This window comes from Stenella coeruleoalba (assembly GCF_951394435.1).
Source record: "Stenella coeruleoalba genome assembly, chromosome: 2".
NCBI lineage: Eukaryota > Metazoa > Chordata > Mammalia > Artiodactyla > Delphinidae > Stenella > Stenella coeruleoalba.
This window is the reverse complement of record NC_137147.1, coordinates 36,353,013-36,373,417: the sequence shown is the minus strand read 5'-3', so window position 1 is coordinate 36,373,417 and position 20,405 is coordinate 36,353,013. Positions and strand designations below refer to the sequence as shown.

At 57.9% G+C, this 20,405-nt stretch overlaps 2 protein-coding genes across 5 annotated transcripts in view; one reads left to right on the top strand and one right to left on the bottom strand.

Moving 5' to 3' along the window:
• The window catches only part of PLEKHG3 (pleckstrin homology and RhoGEF domain containing G3), a 42,440-nt gene extending 28,955 nt beyond the window's left edge, over positions 1 to 13,485 (top strand). Inside the window, exons 4-19 of one of the 4 annotated variants that reach the window (XM_079912563.1) lie at positions 440 to 509; positions 783 to 829; positions 938 to 1,088; positions 1,180 to 1,311; positions 1,535 to 1,717; positions 1,929 to 2,021; positions 2,282 to 2,368; positions 2,590 to 2,623; positions 2,963 to 3,055; positions 5,573 to 5,662; positions 6,116 to 6,154; positions 6,595 to 6,614; positions 7,066 to 7,386; positions 8,064 to 8,177; positions 10,287 to 11,679; positions 12,126 to 13,485. In XM_079912563.1, the coding sequence (XP_079768689.1) occupies positions 440 to 509; positions 783 to 829; positions 938 to 1,088; positions 1,180 to 1,311; positions 1,535 to 1,717; positions 1,929 to 2,021; positions 2,282 to 2,368; positions 2,590 to 2,623; positions 2,963 to 3,055; positions 5,573 to 5,662; positions 6,116 to 6,154; positions 6,595 to 6,614; positions 7,066 to 7,386; positions 8,064 to 8,177; positions 10,287 to 11,679; positions 12,126 to 12,865 (3,607 nt within the window). In that variant the 3' untranslated portion in view covers positions 12,866 to 13,485. The remainder of the gene's footprint in view (positions 1 to 439; positions 510 to 782; positions 830 to 937; positions 1,089 to 1,179; positions 1,312 to 1,534; positions 1,718 to 1,928; positions 2,022 to 2,281; positions 2,369 to 2,589; positions 2,624 to 2,962; positions 3,056 to 5,572; positions 5,663 to 6,115; positions 6,155 to 6,594; positions 6,615 to 7,065; positions 7,387 to 8,063; positions 8,178 to 10,286; positions 11,680 to 12,125) is intronic. The other 3 variants (XM_079912562.1, XM_079912565.1, XM_079912564.1) reach the window with 3 other exon arrangements.
• Positions 13,486 to 17,947: 4,462 nt separating this feature from the next.
• The window catches only part of SPTB (spectrin beta, erythrocytic), a 121,172-nt gene continuing 118,714 nt past the window's right edge, over positions 17,948 to 20,405 (bottom strand). The window contains exons 34-36 of the mRNA XM_079914756.1: positions 18,802 to 18,975; positions 18,504 to 18,546; positions 17,948 to 18,360 (exon numbers count right to left, since the gene is read on the bottom strand). Of these exons, the coding sequence (XP_079770882.1) occupies positions 18,193 to 18,360; positions 18,504 to 18,546; positions 18,802 to 18,975 (385 nt within the window). The 3' untranslated portion in view covers positions 17,948 to 18,192. The remainder of the gene's footprint in view (positions 18,361 to 18,503; positions 18,547 to 18,801; positions 18,976 to 20,405) is intronic.

Sequence of the window (20,405 nt, the reverse complement as noted above, 5' to 3'; positions counted from 1 at the left end):
GGAAGGCAGGGGGAGCACTGGGGTTTCCTCTAGAGCCCCCATTTAAGAACAAGCAGTGCTGGGAGACTCACCCTGTCTCTCCCCTTTCCTTCATCCTTCTGAACTGGGGGCCTTGGTTTCTTTGCGAGTTCCCCCTCTCTCCTTCCCCCTTTAATGTCTGCTTTTGTGTGTTTGACCCCTGCCTGCAGAGGAGCTGTGTCCCCTCCCGAGGTGGGTACTGGTGTCCCTTCTCCCTCTCCTGCTTGTGGAACGCATGGCTCTTTTTTGTCCCCCACCTTTGCAGTGGTGCTGGATACTTTCTGTGTTGGCTGCCCTGGGCAGGGCTCGCTGACACCAGGGCTGGCGTGTGTGTGGGCACCAGGAGGGTGGGGAGGGGGTGTAGTGGTGACTGGAGGCTGCGAGCGGTCCGGTGTCTGATGACCATTCTCCCCTTACCCAGCCAGCTACTCAGAGACCTGGACAGCTGCAATAGTGACCCGGTGGCTGTGGCCAGCTGCTTTGTGGAAAGGGTAAGAAGGGCGGGGTCCTTGCCTCCATCCTGCCTTGCTGGGGGCCTCTCTCCAGGGGAAGGGCTGAGTGCCCGGCCTCAGATAGGAAGGGCCTTTGGGGTGGAGCCAGGGACTGCTGGGTGGACGGCATGTCCGAGACAGATGGGCACAGAGATGGCTCTGCAGATGCTCGGGGAGAGTGTGCTCTGGGGGCCAGGGGCATGTGTTTGATACACCCAGGTTTATAGTCAAACGGGAGTCTCCCTGAAATTACTAATTTTGGTCTTTCTTTAGAGCCAAGAGTTTGATATCTACACCCAGTATTGCAACAACTACCCCAAGTGAGTAGTGAGGGTGGAGAGGGGAAGCAGAGCCATTTGGCGAGTCCAGAGCACCCCACCTCGCCACGCAGGCCTTCCCCTGGTGACGGCCCCTTCCTCCACTCCCAGCTCAGTGGCCGCCCTCACCGAGTGCATGCAGGACAAGCAGCAGGCCAAGTTTTTTCGGGACCGGCAGGAGCTGCTGCAGCACTCGCTGCCCTTGGGCTCCTACCTCCTAAAGCCAGTCCAGCGCATCCTCAAGTACCACCTGCTACTCCAGGTAACCCCAGGGTCCTCCCGAGTCCACAGGGGCCTGAGGGAGGGGCAGGGCCCTTGAGTCTGGGCTGCCTAAGCCCCTGTCTCCCACACAGGAAATCGCCAAACATTTTGATGAAGAAGAGGACGGCTTTGAGGTGGTAGAGGATGCCATTGACACCATGACTTGCGTGGCCTGGTACATCAACGACATGAAGAGGAGACATGAGCACGCAGTCCGGCTCCAGGTGCTCTGGGGCCGGTAGCTGGAGGGACAGGCAGGGGTGGGGCGGGGTTTGGAAGAGGGAATGCGAGCTGAGGGGTGGTGTCGGTGAGGATGGGCTTCTCTGGGGGGAGCCCTTGGTGCAGCACGTCTCTGCAGAACCCAGGCGGTGGCTCCTGGGGCCCTGTGTGGTTCCCAGCAGGGTCTCGAGCACCCTGACCCTGGGGGTCGGGGATTCGCTGCTGCAGGAGATTCAGTCTCTGCTCATCAACTGGAAGGGGCCAGACCTGACCACCTATGGGGAGCTCGTCCTGGAGGGCACATTCCGCGTGCACCGTGTGCGCAACGAGAAGACCTTTTTCCTCTTTGACAAAGCACTGCTCATCACCAAGAAGCGGGGAGATCACTTTGTCTACAAGGGTCACATCCCGGTAACGAGGCCACCGCCATCTCCTCTGCCCCCTTCCCACCGTCCCAACGGCCGGGCTCCACTCCGTGTCGCCTTCACTGGGCCCCGGGTTGGTGTGGACGCAGCTCCACCCTTCAAGATTACTCTCCCTGCCTCCCCAGATGGTCTTGAGGGGCTGGGGCCCCAGGTCAGCTCCCCGCCTCGTGCTTGACTGCCCTCTCCCTCTGCCCCAGTGCTCCTCCCTGATGCTGATTGAGAGCACCAGAGAATCCCCGTGCTTCACCGTCACACACTACAAGCACAGCAAGCAGCAGTACAACATCCAGGTGAGGGGCGGGCTGGGGCGCGGGCTGGGGACAGAACCCGCCCCCTCGCGCGGCGGCACGAGCCTCAGAGTCTCCCTCTGCAAGGGAGAGGTCGTTGTGGGCACCTCTCAGGCTTGTGCTGAGGAGTCAAGGTAACCTCACAGAGCCCCCAGCACAGGCCCTCTTTGGCCTCTGCCCTCCTTGGCAGAAGCCCAGCGCACGCTGGATGGCTTCAGGCCTGTCATGATAACCCCCGCACCCTCTCCCTCGGGTCCTCCCAGGCCAAAACTGTGGAGGAGAAACGGAGCTGGACTCACCACATCAAGAGGCTCATCTTGGAGAACCACCACACCACCATCCCCCAGAAGGTGAGCTCCCAGGGCTTCTGATGGGGTACAGGGAGAGGGTCCCTCAGAACCAGCTCCAGGGTCCACGGGGGCCTCGCCTTCTGGACGTTGGCCCCACTGGACAGTGGGGATCAGTTCAGCGGATGCCACGGCCCTTGGTGCAGCAAGAGTGAGTCTTTGGGCCAAGGGAGAAAACGGCACGTACCGAGGTAGCAACGCGGTGGGTTTCCTTTCCCTTCCAGGCCAAAGAAGCCATCCTGGAAATGGATTCCTATTGTAAGTGTACCCTTTCTGCCTGCCTTGTCCCTAACGGTGCACATCTCTAGGTCAGACCTGAGGAAGCTTTGCCTGATACTTACATTCCAGAGAGCAGGGAGGGTGGGGAGGCTCCTTCTGTCAGGACTGGGGGTCTACTGCAAGACTAGGGCTCAGTGCTGCTGGTGGCTGGGCCTCGTGCTCCTGGATGGAAGAGGACGGAAGATGGAAGAGGGGGGAGCTCTGGAGTCTTGTGGCCCCTGGAGCTCGGCTGGGCAGCAGAGTTGTGGTCAGGAATGGGCAGAGTCCACGCCAAGGGTGATAGTATCCCAAAGGCCTGGTTGTCTCTCTTGGGTGCAGATCCCAATCGGTACCGCCACAGCCCAGAGCGCCTGAAGAAGGCCTCCCAGGATGAGGCGTCCACCCATGTGCATCAGGGGCGCCGGCAGTCTGGTAAGGCAGGGGCTGTGCGGGCAGAGAGGCTTCTTTCCAGGACCCTTGACCATGTGGGGAACCTTCTGCAGCAGCATTTGGGGCTGGCTCTCACCCTCCGGAAATCCTGGGAAAGGGCAGGAAGGAGGGTAAATGGGGTGTGTCTGTAGCATCCTGCCTTCCACCAGGCCCCTCTGGGCCCTTCCTGCCTACCCAGGGCTGGACAGCCCTCCTTTTCCAAGGCCCCCCTTCTTAGCTCCTCTGCGATCAAAACCTTAGATAGTGGGAGGCAGCCAGAGTAACGCTCAGACGTCATGGATGGTCCCCAGCCCAGTTCTGGAACAGAGCAGAGGCAGGACGTGGGGAAAATGAGTTAGATTTCAAGTGGCACCAAATCCAGACAGGAAATATTTACTTTGGGTCTCAGGGAAAAGTTCTGCTTTCCTGGGTTTTCTTTCATGACGGCTTGCTGCTGGGTACTTGGAGGTATCGGAGTGACTCGTCTGTTGAAACGAGAAAACCTTGCTTTTATTCTCGGCTCTTGTAGTGGTGCATGTGTGTGTTTTCTGCCTCGGTTTTTACCCTCGCCTTCAGTCGAGGCCCAGGGATGGATTTGGCTTCGGCCAGGCACTTGTCAAACTTACACATGAGGTGGGAGTTGGGGTGAGGACCATCTCAGAGACCCCTAGAGCGGAAGATTCAGGAGTGATGGGAGATGTGTCCTGACTGGGATCCCCACGGTGAGTTGGGTTTGATTGGCATGGCTCACGGGTCCTCTGAGCAGCTGTGTGGATTGCTGTACGGGCTTTGGTCTTCTGGAGGGTGGAGCTGAGCGGTCTTTGGAAAGCTTTTGTGTTTTTGTTTTGTTTGGTATTGTTGCTGATGGATCTCGAACCCTAGGCAAACTTGCCATGGTTGCAGAAGTGCTACGGTGCTGTGTGTTAAAAGCCCCAAATGGGCTTGCGGGATCTTAGTCCCCCGACCAGGGATCAAACCCAGGCCCTTGGCAGTGAAAGCACGGAGTCCTAACCCCTGGACTGCCAGGGAATTCCCCCCTTTCCTTTCTTCTCCTATAATTCTTCTGTCCAACATTCCCCCTAACTCGCCATAGCTTTGAACTGGAAGCTTCTGACACGTGGAGGTAGTCAGTAAGGGACTGTGGTGATGGTGGTAATAGTAACATTACCTGTCATAACATCAGCTTCCAAACTGTAGCAAGCAGGGCACTCAGGAAATGATCCGCTTCAGAGCTCAGGTTTCCACAAGGCTGAGATTTTAGCCTGTAAACGCTAAGAGTTGGGTTTTGTTTGTTTTCATGTTTTAGTTTTAATTGTTATGAAACAGACATCTTTCTAAAACATGCTTCATACGCTTGAGCCTTATAAAATAGAGGAGGCCCATACGGTCAAACTTTTCCCTTTCTGGAGTCGGTGTAGCAGCATCTTTGTGGCCCCCATTCTCTGGGGCCTTGGGGGGAGGCGGGGCTGTGGGTTGCCATAGAGACAGCTGGCATTGAGGTGTTGTGTCCATCTTTACACTGAAGAGTTCTCCTTATCAGTCTTGGCATGCGTTTCTTTAGTAGCCCTTCCTTCTTCCCTCTTCTGTTAGAAATTAATCGATTTAATGTGCGAGAAGCATGTGTAAAAGCAGGCCAGTGAGTGGATGAGGGGGGATACAGGCCAGTGGAAGTGCTTTAGGGCCTGCTCTCAGCCATCTACTCTGACTGCCTCTGGGCCTTTTCTGCTTCCTACTTCCAGAGAGCTGGGATGGACAGATAAGTACACTATATGGATAAGTAAGGTGGTGTTGTCATCATTTGTCATTTATTAAATATTCATTCATTCATTCATTCATTCATTCATTCATTCATTCATTCATTTATTTATTTATTGGCTGCGTTGGGTCTTTGTTGCTGCACGCGGGCTTTCTCTAGTTGTGGCGAGCGGGGGCTACTCTTCGTTGTGGTGCGCGGGCTTTTCATGGCTTCTCGTTGCAGAGCACGGGCTCTAGGCACGTGGGCTCAGTAGCTGTGGCGCACGGGCTTAGTTGCTCCGTGGCATGTGAGATCTTCCCGGACCAGGGCTCGAACCCGTGTCCCCTACATTGGCAGGCGGATTCTTAACCACTGTGCCACCAGGGAAGTCCGCTTATTAAATATTCTTGATTACAAGTTTTAAAATGAAAGAGAAGAGCATTTTGTATTTCTCACTCTAAAAACAATTGGATATCTACTTACCTCGATGCAGATAGAGTGTAGGTATGTGTGTGCCCATGCACGTTTAGAAAAAAGGTTCTTCAGTTTGCTCTCCTATCCAGGAACAGCTGAGAGACCTCAGTAGACCTTCCTTGTGGCTCCAAGTTTATAGTGGGCCTCCCACTGAATGCCAGTTCGTCAAGGGCAATATGGGCTAAGGGCAAGGTTCTGTAGACAGGTTCCTTGAGACATGCCTCCCTATCTCAGGTCTGTCCCCAGAAAAGGCGGGTTGCGAGGTGCTGACACCATCAGCCTAATGGATGTGTTTTGTATTCTGTCCTCAGAGCCTGGTCAGCTCCTGTACAACCGGGCAACACTCCCCAGCAGGCAGCGAGGCTTCACGGTGCCAGGCCTTAAGGGCCATAGAAAGTCGGGTGCGACCTCTGCTTTCCAGCTGGGGTGCTGTGAAGGGGCTTGGCGTTGGGTGTAGCTAAGGTGCTGATGTGCTCCGTGCAGGGAAGGAAGGTGGGGCTTGCGGTGGAGCCAGGGCCCTCAAGAGAGGCTCGTCATTCTGAAGGGGGCAGCAGGGGGCTGTGGCCCCGGAGCTGAGGGCCCCGGGCTGTGTGCTAACGCAAGGATGGGGGCGGGGCTGCTTCTTGGCTGTGGGTCACAGCAGAGTCCCCAGGCGGGTGGGGGCAGTGGCCCGGGCCCTGTCTCCCTGTGGGCTGGTCGCGAGGGCAGCCTCCTTCAGGCCCTCGGGCTGTGGGGGGCCCCCGCTGGAGTGGACTTTGAGCTGATGATGGGTGTGTGGCGCTGTGAGCGTGGGACCAGGGCCAGGCCGGGCTGCTTCAGGCCTGCTCTGACTGCCCGTTCGCTTTCCTCACCAGAGCCATCCAGACATCTGCTCAGGCAACACAGTGAGAAAGGTGAGTGAGTGAGGGGTGGACAGGCACCACCCCCTTTAAGGTGCGCTCTAGGGCAGGGGTGAGAGGGTGAAGCTGGCGACCAGCAGGGTGTGGGCGTCGCGGACAGTTCAGAGGGGATTCTGCCTCGTTCTGCCCTGGAAGTGGGCCTCACCCCTTGCTGTCCGGGCTCCCCCTGCACACCTTGCACCCTGTCTCTCTGCCCTTGGGTGACAGCAGGAGCGAGTGACCGTGCCATTCTGCACCCCCGGCTCCCGGTCTGTCAGTCATTTCTTTGAAAGCCCGGGAGACCTGGTGAAGGTTCTGGGAGCAGAGCCCCTGACGCGCTCTCGCTCGGGGGCTCTGGGCCTCAGGCCTCTGTGAGGGGGCTCTTTCTCCGGGTTACTGATCTCCGCTCCCCCTCCCCCTCGCCGCTGTGCCGGGACCTGGTGGTGGCGGAGCAGGCAGAGCAGCAGGAATGAAGGTAAGACCAGGGGCACACGGGACAGCCTTGGGGGACAGCCCAGGTCAGCCCCCATCATCTTCCTTCACTCAACAAACACCTGTCGAGCACCTACTGTGCGCCAGGCTCTGTCATGAGGGTCACGGAGATGAATAAGCCGTGGCCCTTGCCCAGGGGACCCTTCTGTACCCTTTTCCTGGAGTGGCACCCTGGTGGTGGCTGGCCCGGCCGGGATCCTCTCATTTTGCCCTCTCCCTGGGGCAGGCAGGCCTCTCTGGATCCTGAGTTCCTGAGCAGACCCCAGTCCCAGCTTCCCACCTCGAGAACCCCCTGCTTCATGTGGGAGCCTAGTGGAGACCGGGGTGGGGGTCTAGATGTGGCTTACTCTGTGAAGCCTCCCCAGCCCCAGCTGCTGCAGGAGGAGGGGGGCTGCCCCGAGGCCTGTCACGAGGGGGCCTTGTGCTCTGAACAGCATGCGGGCAGTGTTGGCATGCTCCTGGACTTTGAACAGCCCCCCTGTGCTCGGGGCCTGCAGTCGGAGGCTGAAGGGGCTGCCCGGGAGGAGGAGGAGGAGGAAGAACAGGCCTTTCAGGTGTCCCTGGAGGACCTGGCAGGGCATGAAGGCCGCGAGCAGGGGGCTGGGCCAGAGCCCCCAGGCGAGGAGGAGGAGGAGGAGGAGGAGGAGAGCCTGGCAGTGGCGGAGCAGGTAGCCGACTTTGCCAGCTCCCTGCTGGCCGCCCTCCACTGCTGGCACTATCGGGCCAACGCTTTACTTTTCTCCCGGGGCGCTATGGTGAGGTGTCTCTTCGATCTCCCCCTCCTCCTTGCATGCCCCCTGGCACGCGCATGCCCGTCCAAGAGTCCCCTCCCCTGCCCTTCTCATCCCTCCGTCCTTGTTCCTTCCTTCCTGCCATCAGCACTTCTTAACACCTTGCTCACTGTCACGCCCTGGTGAGCCCCTGGCATTCGTTGTTCCAGCACTGGGTGCTAACCAGCATGCTACTCAATGGGCATGACTAATGGGGCGCGGTGGGGGGAGGGGGAGAGGCCAGCACACAGGGAGCCGCATGCCTGGCAGGGATTTCTTTTTTTTTTTTTTTTTTGGCGGTACGCAGGCCTCTCACTGCTGTGGCCTCTCCCGTTGCGGAGCACAGGCTCCGGACGCGCAGGCTCCGCGGCCATGGCTCACGGGCCCAGCTGCTCCGCGGCATGTGGGATCTTCCCGGACCGGGGCATGAACCCGTGTCCCCTGCATCGGCAGGCAGACTCCCAACCACTGCGCCACCAGGGAAGCCCCTGGCAGGGATTTCTGAGTCCCCAGACCTGGCAGTTCAGGCTGACTCTGGAATGGCTCAGGTCCAACACAGCCCAGCCCCTTTGGGGCTCAGGAGATGCTGCCAGGGTTGGGATGCAGGAGGGACCAGCTCCCCGTTGTCCTGGGAGCTGACGACTACCCTCTGCTTGCTGCAGGGGAAGGGGCACAGGGAGCCCGAAGACCCCAAGAGCTGCCGAAGGCCCAGCAGCCGATCTCCAACCACCGCTGAGAAGTGCCTGAGCTTTGAGTCTGTGTCTTCCCTGCCGGAGGTGAGGGGCCAGCAGGCGGGAGGGGGATAGTGCAGAGGCGCCTGAGCCCAGATCTCCAGCTCTGCAGATGGGGCTTTCAGGCATGGGCTGTCCCGTTGGGCCCACGGGGACAGGGAATCCCACTCCCTAGGACTCTCGGGCCCTCAGGAAGCCTGTCTGGCCTGTGGGCATGCGGCTTGGTGACCGACAGCCTCTTACTCTGAATTAGAAAAGGTGCCTCTTCCTTTGGGCAGATGCAGTCTCTGGTCAAGGGGCACAGTTATTGGAAGTGACCAGATTATAGGTCCCCTTGGCCAGGCCTCCTTGCATAGAGCATAAAGCTCTGCCCTGCTAGTGTGCCAGACACTTAAATCATGCCTGTCCCACCTGGCAAAGGAGTAAGGTGTCGATATCTACTGGGCACCTCCTACGTGCCTGATGTTTTGTTTCTTCCTCCTGTTTCCTGAGCCAGCTCTACCAGGGAGAACAAGACTCAGGTTAGGTTGACGTGCCTGGCATTGCGCAGCTTCTAAGGGACAGAGCTCAGATTAGACTTGGGTCTGTGACCCAGAAGCCTGCACTCTTTTTTCCCGCCACCCCACGCTATCTGGGGGTTATGTGGAATGGAGTTCTTTGCTCTCGCAGAGTTCCAAGGAAAAGTTCATGAGGCTTAGACGCCGGGGTGGGCCTCACAGCCAGGACATTGAGAAGCCTGGGTGACATTGGAAAAGAGTTCAGAATGGTGCTGTCCGGTGACAATAGAATGTGAGCCTCGTGTAATTTTATTTATTTATAAATTATTTATTTATTTAAAAAATTTATTTATTTATTTTGGCTGCGTTGGGTCTTCGTTGCTGCGTGCGGGCTTTCTCTAGTTGTGGCGAGCAGGGGCTACTCTTCGTTGCGGTGCGTGGGCCTCTCATAGCGGTGGCTTCTCTTGTTGCAGAGCACGGGCTCTAGGTACGCGGGCTTCAGTAGTTGTGGCTCCCGGGCTCTAGAGCGCAGGCTCAGTAGTTGTGGCCCACGGGCTTAGTTGCCCCGCAGCATGTGGGATCTTCCTGGACCAGGGCTGGAACCCATGTTCCCTGCATTGGCAGGCAGATTCCTAACCACTGCGCCACCAGGGAAGTCCCCTCATGGGTAATTTTAAATATTCTAATAGTCACATTAAAGAATTATTTAACCCAGTTTTTCCAAACTACTATCATGTCAACATGTAGTGTGTTAAAAAGCTGTTAATGAGGTATGCTGCGCTTTTTTGGTATGAGGTTTTTGCAGCGTGGACCGGCTACATTTCAGTTGCTCAGGAGTCACGTGTGGCTGGCAGCCATTGTGTTGGACATTACAGGCCTGGCTCCTGGGTCCCACTGTGCAGGTTCTAGACTAGAACGATTGGAATCGGGTCTGATTCCTCGGGCTATAGCGTGTTATCCTGTGTTCTCCTTAAAGATTCCTCTGGAAAGCTGCCTGTACTGGCTGGTTTTATGATTCAGATGACCTTCAAGGTGATCAAGAGAGAGCTGCCAACTTTGCTTCCTTCCTTGCCATCCGCTGCGCACATGCAGAGTCCTGCACGGGGGCGGAGGCTGGCTGGCAGGAGCCACATCCCCGTCTTTACCCTCTGACAGGATTCCAGCACGTGGTCCTACTGCCCTCTGGATCCTGATCCACACGGGAGACCCTGGCCCCTCAGGGAAGTTGTTTAGGCCTGGGTTTCAACCCGGAACAACCCCCATGTGGGGAGCTACTGGGGCTTCAGGGAGCCGCCTCCCCTCAGGCAGGGGAGTCCTGGTGCCGTGGCTCTGGCCCCACGCTGCACGTTCCCACCGTGTCCGTGTGCTTTCCAGGCAGGCCGCCACTGAGAGGTGCCACCGCGTCACCCCATCTGCGTTCCTAGAATTTTTCTCGGGTTTGAGAATGTGGGCCCAGCACCCCAGCTGCAGGGTGACTAAGGGACATCCTCTCCCTAAGGACCTGCTGCCCACTCCTGAGTCATGCTCATTCTGATGGCCTGCAGTCCTAAACCGCAGCCCCTCTCACTAGGCTTTGAGCAGGCTGTGCTGTCCCCACATCCCCCCGGGTCACATGAGGGAGGTTTTTGGCTCATATGAGCTCTTTGTGCTCTCCCAGGTTGAGCCAGACCCTGAGTCTGGGACAGAGCAGGAGGAGTCTGCTGCCATGGAAGGTCCCAGGACCGAGGAGATGCCGTCAGACACAGAGGCTCCAGAAGTCCTAGAAATGCAGCTTGACACCCACCAGCTGCTGCTGGGACTGGACCCCCCGGGTGACGTGGTGGACTTCATGGTGGCCGACAGCACCGAGGACCCGAAGGTCCTGAGCAGTGAGGACGAGGAGGAGGAGGTGGGGGCCGCCCACGAGCCCGAGAGCCTCCTGCCTCCCTCTGTGCTGGACCAGGCCAGCGTCATCGCCGAGCGGTTCGTCAGCAGCTTCTCTCGGCGGAGCAGCCTGGCGCTGGAGGACGGCAAGGCCAGCGGCTTCGGGACCCCGAGGCTGACCAGCCGGAGCAGCAGTGTGGTCAGCCTAGAGGACAGTGAGAAGGGCCTGGCCCGGCGAGGGAGCACCACAGACCCCCTGGGCTCTCAGCTCCCTCCAGAAGCGGACATCAGTATGGGGGTGGCCGCAGAGAGTGACCCTTCTGTCAACGGGACAGAGACCCAGAGCCCAGGCTGCCCAGCGGAGCCAGACAGGCCTTCCTTCACGAAGGAATCGAAGCTTTCTTCCCGAGACCGGCTGTTGTTGGACAAAATCAAGAGCTACTATGAAAGTGCAGAGCACCACGACGCAGGCTTCAGTGTCCGGCGCCGGGAGAGCCTCTCCTTCATCCCCAAAGGATTGGTGAGAAACTCAGTCTCCAGAATCAACAGCCTTCCCAGGCCAGACCCGGAGCCAGTGGCTCCGCCGGGGCATAAGAGACAGGTGGGTTCGCGGGCAGCCTCGTGGGCCCTCTTTGACTACCCAGGACCAGGCCAGGCTCGGGCTGGGGACCCAGCTCCCATCACAGATGCTGAGTTCCGCCCGTCTTCGGAAATTGTGAAGATCTGGGAGGAAATGGAGTCTCCTGAGGGCAGCCCTGGGAAGGGACCAGGCCAAGGCCAGGCCAATAGCTTTGACCTGCATGAGCCCCTCTTCATCCTGGAGGAGCGTGAGCTGGGGGCCATCACTGAGGAGTTGGCTGCTGCCTCGCCGGACCGTGCCTCCCCCACTGAGCCCCCCAGCCCGGCCCACCTGGCCCGGGAGCTGAAGGAGCTGGTGAAGGAGCTGAGCAGCGGCACCCAGGGGGAGCTGGTGACCCCGCTACACCCCCGCATCCTGCAGCTCTCCCACGTGATGGACAGCCACGTGAGCGAGCGAGTCAAGAGCAAGGTCTACCAGCTGGCTCGCCAGTACAGCCTCCGGATCAAGAGCAAGTCGGTGACGGCCAGGCCACCGCAGCCATGGGAAAAGGTGGCTGCCACCACCCCCCACCTGCAGCCGGAGGCTGGAGCACCATCTGCTGGCAGAGGTATGAAGGGGGTGGGGCGGAGGGCCCTGCCTGCAAGCCTGGGATGGAAGCACCTTTTAGGAGCCAGCTGGATTCTGGGAAAGTGACCCCCTAAAGGACCTCTACCAAAAAGAGGGCTGGGGCGAGTCCTGGAGCGGGTCTAACGCTCAAGGCCAAGCTCCTCCTGTGGAGCAGAGGGCCTGTGGCCATGGGCCTCTGTTTTCCAGGAGAGCAGAAGCTCTCGTCTGTCCCTTTGACCCCTGACCCCACCCCACCCCCTTTTCTTCATTCTTCCCATTTCCCTTTGGTGAGGGCGCCGTGGATGGTCAGTGAGGTTTCTCTCCCATCACACGCAAACCCCCAGCAACCAGCCTCGCCTGGAAGGGGAGTTGAGGTCAGTCCAGAGCCCTCATGTCCTCTTGCTCCCTCCTGCACAGGGGTTCAGGCGGCTCGCTGTCTCCTCACAGGTAAGAGGAAACCGGTGCTGTCTCTCTTCAACCACGAGCAGCCCACGGCCCAGGAACACAGCCCGCCCAAGTCCGGCTCTGCCAGGGAGGTATCGCCGCGGCGTTTCTCCTTCAGCTCCTCGGCCACCAGCCCGAGGACCACCTCGCCTGGGGCCTGGCACATCCCCCGAAGCCCCCTCAGCCCCTTGGACACCGAGACTTTCAACTGGCCCGACGTCCGAGAGCTCTGCTCCAAATATGCCTCCCAGGACGAGGCGCTCCAGGCCAAGGGCAGCCGGCCGCGCAACCTGCCCGTCAACCGGAGCCACTCGCTGCCGGAGAACATGATGCAGCCGCAGCCGGCCCTGTCGGGGAAGGTGGGCCGCTGCTGCAGCCTGAACGCCAGGAGGGCTCCGGCAGGCCCAGGGGTCGCCCAGCCTCAGCCTCTGGCGGGGTCATCCCCAAGCGCGCCGGACGGAGGGGAGGCCCTGTACGTCACCGCAGACCTCACACTGGAGGACAGCCGGCGGATGGTCATCATGGAGAAGGGGCCCCTGTCCGGCCCCAACACGGGACTGGAGGCAGCCAGCGGGCAGGGACCGAGCTCACCAGCAGCCCAGGCGGGGCAGGGCCCGGCGTTCCAGGAGTGTGCAGAGTATCGGCCTAAAGAAGAGGGTCCCAGGGACCTGGCGGACCCAAGCCAGCAGGGCAGAGTGAGGAGCCTGCGGGAGAAATTCCAGGCCTTGAACTCCACAGGTTGACACTGAGTCCTGGGGGAGGGAGCAGCTGTGTTGAGAGACGGGGAAGAACGGTGGCATCCTCGCTCACAGCCTGGGCTCACCGTGCTCACCCGGGGCCCTCAGAAAGGCTGCCCCTGGGAGAGCGCCCTGGGGCATCGGGCAAGGGCCTGTCGCCTGCCGTGGGCGCGCCAGTGACTCACGAGCCCCTTTGCCCTCCGAGGCCAGTGTGGCCGCTTCCCTTGTATATAGTTCTTCTCTAGTAAGAGGCCAGATGGTTAAGCTCATCTCTTCCCAGGGAGAGCGAGCCCTGCTCAGGCCTCCAGTGTTGCCTGGCCGCTGCCAGACTGAGGGCCCCCCCGGGGGACACACAGGAGTGTGGCCTGGGGAGGCTTTGTTCTTTAACTGTGCCTTTTCTTAGGATCCGGGCAGGAACGAGGCCCATAATTTATTGCTTTCTACCCTGTGGTATGTCGGTGTGCTCGCGCGCGTGGGTGTGAGTGTGTGTTCTGTTGTTGATTTCCCTCCTGGGAAGAATGTCGTGGACTCTGTTCAGGTACCTCTGTGGGTTGTCTCGCTGGCCCCGTGGTTGTCACTGATGTACACACATTTTGTTATTTGCCGATGGTGTAATAACCACTGCTGACCAACCAACCTGTTGAGTGGTCTCCTTACTGGTGTCTGGCCGGGCTGGGGAGAGGCGATCGTGCCCAGGCCTGTCTCAGGGGAAGCGGGACGTGGGCGTGTTGCTTCCACAGGTGCTCACCAAGCACAAGGCCCCAGGTGCTGGCGGGAGAGGCTGGGGCAACAGGATGTGTGGGAGGGGACTTGTTCTGCTGCTTCTGTTCCCATGGGCTTCTGTCTGCCCACAGCCTGGCGTCCTGTCTGGGGTAAGGTCAGGGGGCACCGTGCCAGCCTTTAGCTCTTTTCCCCAGGTGCCAAAGTTGGACTGAAAGGGGTGGGGTGGGGGTGGAACATTTTTCTAACAGGCAGGTATTTCCACATCTGGTGCCTTTTATTCTTCTCTCCCTTGCTAGTTCCCAGGAGACATCCTAGGGGGCAAGGATTCTCAACTTGGAGCCTAGAAATATCTTAAGTGGCTGGCAGTATTGGGTGAGGGGTACAGATGCATTTTTTCTGGAATGGAGCCTCATTCTTCATCTTACTCTCAAAAGTGTCTTTGATTCAAAAGGCGTAGGTATGCCCCCTACTTCTGACTGGGTTTTCTGCCTTTTTTTCCCTTGGTGGACCAGCCTTGTTTCTCCCTGTTTCTTCTGGCTGGGGCCTGGGAGGAGTGGGGCCGCAGGGCCAGGTGGTAGAGCTGTCCTTGCAGGTCTTCTGACCTAGGAGGACGGACTCAGCCTGAAGATGGGTCTGCTGAGTGTGATGAGCTCAAGGGAATATCAGAGGCAAGTGGAGGCCTTTCCTGAGCAGAAGCAGAGCAGGGCTGGCCCATGTCCTGCCAGCTGGTCACAATGGTCTGTGGGTACTTGCACAGCCGCTGAGAGAGCTGGCTTCTACTAGACAAGTCTCTGATTGTGGTGAATAGCCACACACTAGAGTGAGAGTCAGGAGATCCAGCCCTGCGTTTAACTAGCCGGGTCACCTAAACTCATGCTCTTTCCTCCTCTGTAAATTAAACAAGATGGATGAATTGTTGCTTCTCAAACCCTCTGACTCACACTCTTCAGGAGGTGAGGCCTGGGGAGTAGTCGTCAGCACCTTCCCCAGGTGATCCTTACACAGCCCTCTAGGTTATACCTGGGAACCCTGGACCAGCTCAGTGGTTCTTACTGGCTGCCCACTGGAATCATCAGGGGAGGGAACTTTTTGAAAAATGCTGATGTCTAGGTTTCACCCACCCAGACCAATTGAAACCGCGCCTCCGGAGATGAACCCCAGGTGTGTGGATTCTGATTTTCAGACCTCTGTCCTGAGCTCCATGGGGAAAGGCCTGCAGCAGGCCCTCAAGCTTTTCTCAGGGTCTCAAGTGAAGCACAGAACCTAGGTGCCAGCAGAGTTGTTCCCATAAGACTCCAAGGACGGGCCAGGGTCTGGCTGTGCCTCTGTCTCCACGGCGGTCCTGTGTTCACAGATGCTGCCTTGCTCGATCCACCAGCCCCCTTTGGTCCAGTTTAAAGGGAAATAGGTGAGTCAAATAAGAAACGGAAATACGGAGCATTATTGATTTATTAGAAAAACTAGTAAATGGGTTTTCTCTGGTTGGTGGAAGCACATTTGAGCAGGTGGAGGACAAGGCCCAGCCGGCCCCAGGGCCAGCCCCAGATTGCGTGGTCTGTGCCCAGCAGGGTGGCAGTCCTCTGCAGCCACCTCCTCCCTTGCATCCTCCCTGAGCTTACTTGTCCAAGGGACCGAGCCATGGGGTCCTCTGGATCTCTGCCCCCTCCTACTGAAGGGAGGAGGGCGATCCAGGGCCAGCCTCGGGGACTCTCTTTGCTCTCTGATAGGCAGGAAGAAGGAGTGGGGTGGCGGGGAAGCCGAGCCCTCCCCCCCCCCGCCCCCACCCCAGATCTCCTGTTATTGGTGCTAGTGGAGGGGAGGAAGCTCGAGGACCCTCCTTACCTCCCTCAGCCACAGTCAGTTGAGGCCAGGGGACAAAGGGGAAGGAGAGAGGGAAGGAGGACCACCTGACCATGCCCAGAAGGAGCTTCCTCTAAACTGCCCTGGGGAAGAATCCTGGTTTGCTGGTGTAGACTGGAGCTGTTTGGGGATACTGTTAAAGAAAAGAACTACAGGGCTTCCTTGGTGGCGCAGTGGTTGAGAGTCCGCCTGCCGATGCAGGGGACACGGGTTCGTGCCCCGGTCCGGGAAGATCCCACCCACATGCCACAGAGCGGCTGGGCCCGTGAACCATGGCCGCTGAGCCTGTGCGTCTGGAGCCTGTGCTCCGCAACGGGAGAGGCCACAACAGTGAGAGGCCTGTGTACCGCAAAAAAAAAAAAGAACTACAAAATAGAAAATGTAAGGAGGGAAAAAAGAAACCTTGCCAGGGCACCAGGAGCTTAGCCCCCCATGTGGCACAGAGTCCCAGAGCTGGGCCCCTGCAGTCTCAGTCCGGTGAGTTGCATGTCTCGGGGCCTGTGTGATGTGGGGGAGGGATGCGTGGGGAGCTGGCAGTAGATGGTGGGTCACGTGCAGCCGGCTGCTGCCCTTGCCCAGTCTGGGGGCCCAGGGGCAGTGAAATCCTAGCTTTTCCTCGAGGCCCTTTCATTCTTGGGACTGTGGAGTTGCTTGCTGAAATTCTTCACTTCAGGTGCTGCTTTGGCACACGTGGAGGGGAGAGGGTGGCCCCTCGTCTCTTGGCGCCCTGAAGACTGGCCCATGGGAACAGTTGAGGGAGACTCTTGCCGCTATCTGCCCTGGAGCAGGACATGCCCTCAGATGCACCAGAGGCCTTCTTTATTGCCAGGTGAGTGTCATCACCTCACTGCCTCCTGCCTTGGTTTCCCTAGGTATAGAAGGAGACTGGTGGGTGGTATAGATTAGGTCCCCTGTGGATGCACAGAGGGCCATAGGGTTAGGTGCATACAGGCCCAATGAAGACCCTGGCTCCAGAGGTGGGACCACCTGTCAGGCTCCAGCAGAGAACGTCCCTCCTGTGGTTCTCGTCTGCTGAAATCGCCTTCCCTTGACATGGTGGTATTGATCTCGGGCACTAAGGGCTCCTGGGAAGGCCTAGTGACTCCGGATGCCTATGCCTGTGATTTCTGCCTGAGCTTCACCCGCTTCCGGGGGATCATCTCAGTGTGTCTAAGGCTCCTTCCCATGGGGAAGGTGATGGAAACAGCAACTGCTGGCCCCAGGGACCTTTCTGGTCTACCCAGGGGAGATGCCTGCTGCCTGCAACTTAACCCCTCTTTTGGACCTAACCCCAGTTAAGATGCTGGGCTGGAGCTGTATTGCTTTCGGAGAGTGGCGGAGAAAAATCCCTGTGGAACTAGTGGTCTCTTCCGTCTGGAAGTCTGACCTCAGCAGCACAGGGAAAGCTATCCCTGGGGATAGAGGTTGCAGGGCCCCTTTAGGCTGTGCTTGGGATTGTGGGGTAGATACCCATGTGGCCCCCTGACTCAAGGCCAGGACCTTCCAGAGGAGCTAAGCAAGGGTGCCCGCCACACCTTAATGGCTTTGGCCCCAGCATTTGTCCCAGCCATCTGGGGTTGTTAACGTGGGTCGTAATAAATACCCAGGTGTGGCCACATTTGCCACCCCGGGGTGACGGGTCATGAAATTTGCTGTCGGTCCAGCCAGCACCCTCAGGTGGTACCAGCTGCAGACGGAACACACGGGGTATTTGGCTTTGGGATATCTACTCCAGGCATTGTGGTGTCCATCCTGTGCCTGGGGCCCTGTGCTGTCTCCCGTAAGGGCCCTGGGTCCGAGTGGGATGCTGCTGGGAGTGCAGGAGGACCCCAGGGTGGAGAGGCAGCGCCTTAGGCAGTGTGGAGACCTATCTACCTCCTTCTGGGCTGAGCCCTAAACGGCAACTGTAGTTTTAAAAGAGGGCTGGCTTGAGAGCTTCCTGGTCCTCCCTGCCACCATCGGGGGTGGCAGCAAGGGGTGCCGGAGGCCGCGGGAGCCCCTTTGCACTTAGGACCCATTGATCTTGCAGGATGCCTCCCACTTTCGGTGGGAGGAAGAGCGAGGAGGGGATGCGGTGGCCCCTGAGGTGAGAGTCCCCATTCTGAGGAAGCCCAGCGGGGAGGAAGCCGTCGTGTCCCGTCAGTCCCCAGTAGCCCCTGGCCCAGAGCTACCTGAAGCCTCCTTCCTCACGCCCCTCAGGGGCAGGTCGGGCATTTCCGGGGTCCTCTTCCCTTTCCCTTTCCCTGGCTGCGACTTAGCAGGAGGTGACCCCAAGCCAGACTTGCTTTGGGAGTGGGCAGCGTCTGAGGAACCCCATCAGCCTTCTTCTCCAGCTTATGTTTGAGGGGGGGACGGGCTGGCGCCCCTCAGCCCGGGAGGGGGGCGGGGAGAGGAGGGCGTGGGCCTCGAAAACCGTCTCCTGACCCCAGCCCTGGAGGCCCCGAGGGCCGGAGGAGCTGGGAGCTCCGTCCCTGGAGCCCGCGCTCGCCGTGTGCGGGGCGCCGGGGCTGCGGGCAGAGGGCGCGGAGGCAGGCGTGGGCCGGGCCGGGCCGAGCGGTGGCGCGAAGGCAGCTATTGCAGTGCGGCGGGGCCCGGGGCCTGGGGCCCGGCCGGCGACTCGGGGCAGGCAGGCGGCAGGCAGCGGCGGCCAGGCCGTGGGCAGCAGGAAGACCCGGCCGAGGAGGGAAGCGCTCGTCCCCGCTCGTCGCTAGTCCCGACGCACTGGCTTCACCCGCGGGGTGCCCGAGAGGCTACTTCTTTTTGGGGAAGAAGCTGAATCTCTTCTCCTTGTCTTTCTTGCCGAGGCTGGCGTCGGGGCCGGTGATGGAGGCTAGGGGCAGGCTCTGTGCCTTGACACGGATGCTCTGGGACTCGTTGATGGCGGTGCTCACGCCCTGCAGCCAGGACAGCATCTCCTCCTACAGGGCAGGAGGGTCAGGGCCCCGCAAAGGACGAGGTGCCTCTAGGACAACCCCTCCTGAGTGAGCAGGTCAAGTGGCATGCGTCCCTTCCACCTGCCCCTTTGTTGATGGGGGTCTGGGCTAGGCAGCCCTGCACTTACCTCATCCTTGCCGTGGAAAAGCCACTCGCTGCCATTGCTCAGCCTAGGAGGACAGAGGGTTTCCTGCGTGGCCACCTCTGTATCTGATCCCCCAGCCCCCCTGAGCTTTCCCATGACCAGAACCCTGTCAGGCAGCACAGCACCTTCTGAGAGAGGCAAAAATCAGGACCACCAGCCTCTCTGATTTGAAAAATCCCTGAAGGGCAGCTCAGGTCTGAAGCTGGTCCCAAAGAGTGGACCCCTGTCCAGCCACTTATTGCCAAACCAGGGAAGGGGTAGTGGACAGGCGGGGCCTCACCTCAGCTTGAAGACGTGCTTCTTCTTCTTGTAGCTGGCAGCAATCTCACAGATGGCATGTCTCAGGGCCAGGGGCTCCTCCCCATGGTAGGGCACCCCCAGGGCCAGGTTCTTGGCATCCTTGTAGAAAGTCAGCTCGCTATTCCTGAGCACACAGTACAGGTTGTTCCAGGACCTGTGAGGGTACAGAGAGGCAGGTCACCTACGGTCCTGATACAGCATCTCTATAATCAGTTCCCATAGCTTTACCATTTTTCTGAATTATACCAATTTTACCCTGATCAATAGTAATACATTTTACTGTTTAAAAAATTGCAAATAAAAATCATCTGCACGTAATTCCCCTACCAAAAGTTAACTATTGTTAACATTTGATGTATTTCCTTCTAGTCTTTTTTCTGTTCACATATATAGCTAAAATTGGATTATACTGTATATTCAATTTTATGTCCTGCTTTTAAGTTTAACACTATCGTGAGTATTTCCCCATCCTCAAATATTTGAATTCTCAAATATTTCTTGAAAATAATTTTGAATAGTTATATGGTATCCTATCACATATATAAATAATCCCTTTATTGATGGACCTTTTAATACTGGAAATTTTATCCACGATTTAAATAGCAGTATGATAAACATCCTTGCCTGTAACTCTGATCTTACCTTGAGATATATTTCTAGAAGTAGAATTATTGAGTCTAAGACCAATAGTATAAACAACTTTTCAAAGCATTTCCATAGCCACCAGCATATTTGAGTCTCACTACAGAACTGTAATGTGAACAGAGCAGGGTTTTGTTTTGCTGGTAGTGATATTTTTGTTTTGTTGATGATATATGCCTGGTATACTGTACTAGCACTTTTTAAAGAAATGTATTGGTGTAAATCAAGGCTCATCTCAGCTGAAATGTTTGGTGAGAACAGCAGGCTCATGGGCTCATGTGTGGGCTCACCTGAGCTCCTTCCCTGACAAATGGGGAACATGTTGCCCTTTCACAGTAATGAGTACTGAGAAACATTAAGCTTTTCTTCCTCCTCTTCCTCCTTTCCTCCTCCCTCCCTTTTGAGGGCAGAAAAGTGGAGAACTAGCAGGGCACGTAGGGAGGAAGGACTGGAAGGTCAAAGAGAGAACCTGACCTGTACAAAGCTGGCTGCAGAGCCATTCCACAAAGCCCAGATTTCTGACACCAGCTCAGGGATCTTTCCTCTGGCCCTCACCACCTTCTCTGAGCTTGTAGCCCAAGTAAGGCAGTTGCAAAGGAGGAGCTGGTCTTGGAGTAAATGGACAAATGATTTAACCTCTCTGAGACTGTTTCTCCATCTGGAGAATGGAAACCACAATATCATAGGAGGTTTGAGAAGCTATTATCAGTCCTAACATAATGCCTGGCACACAGTAGGTACTTTATAAATGCTAGTTTCCCTTTCCCTGCAGGCTTTGCATATAAGCAATATACCTCTTCAGGTTGGCTGGGCCCCCCAGTTGATTTTTGGAATTTGAATTAACTTTGGCATGTCCCCCAGGCTAGGCTCTCTCTGTATGCTGCCAGTGGGCCCTGGGAATGTGGCTGGCTTCAACCTCTTGATGCTGCCTTGTTTCTCTGG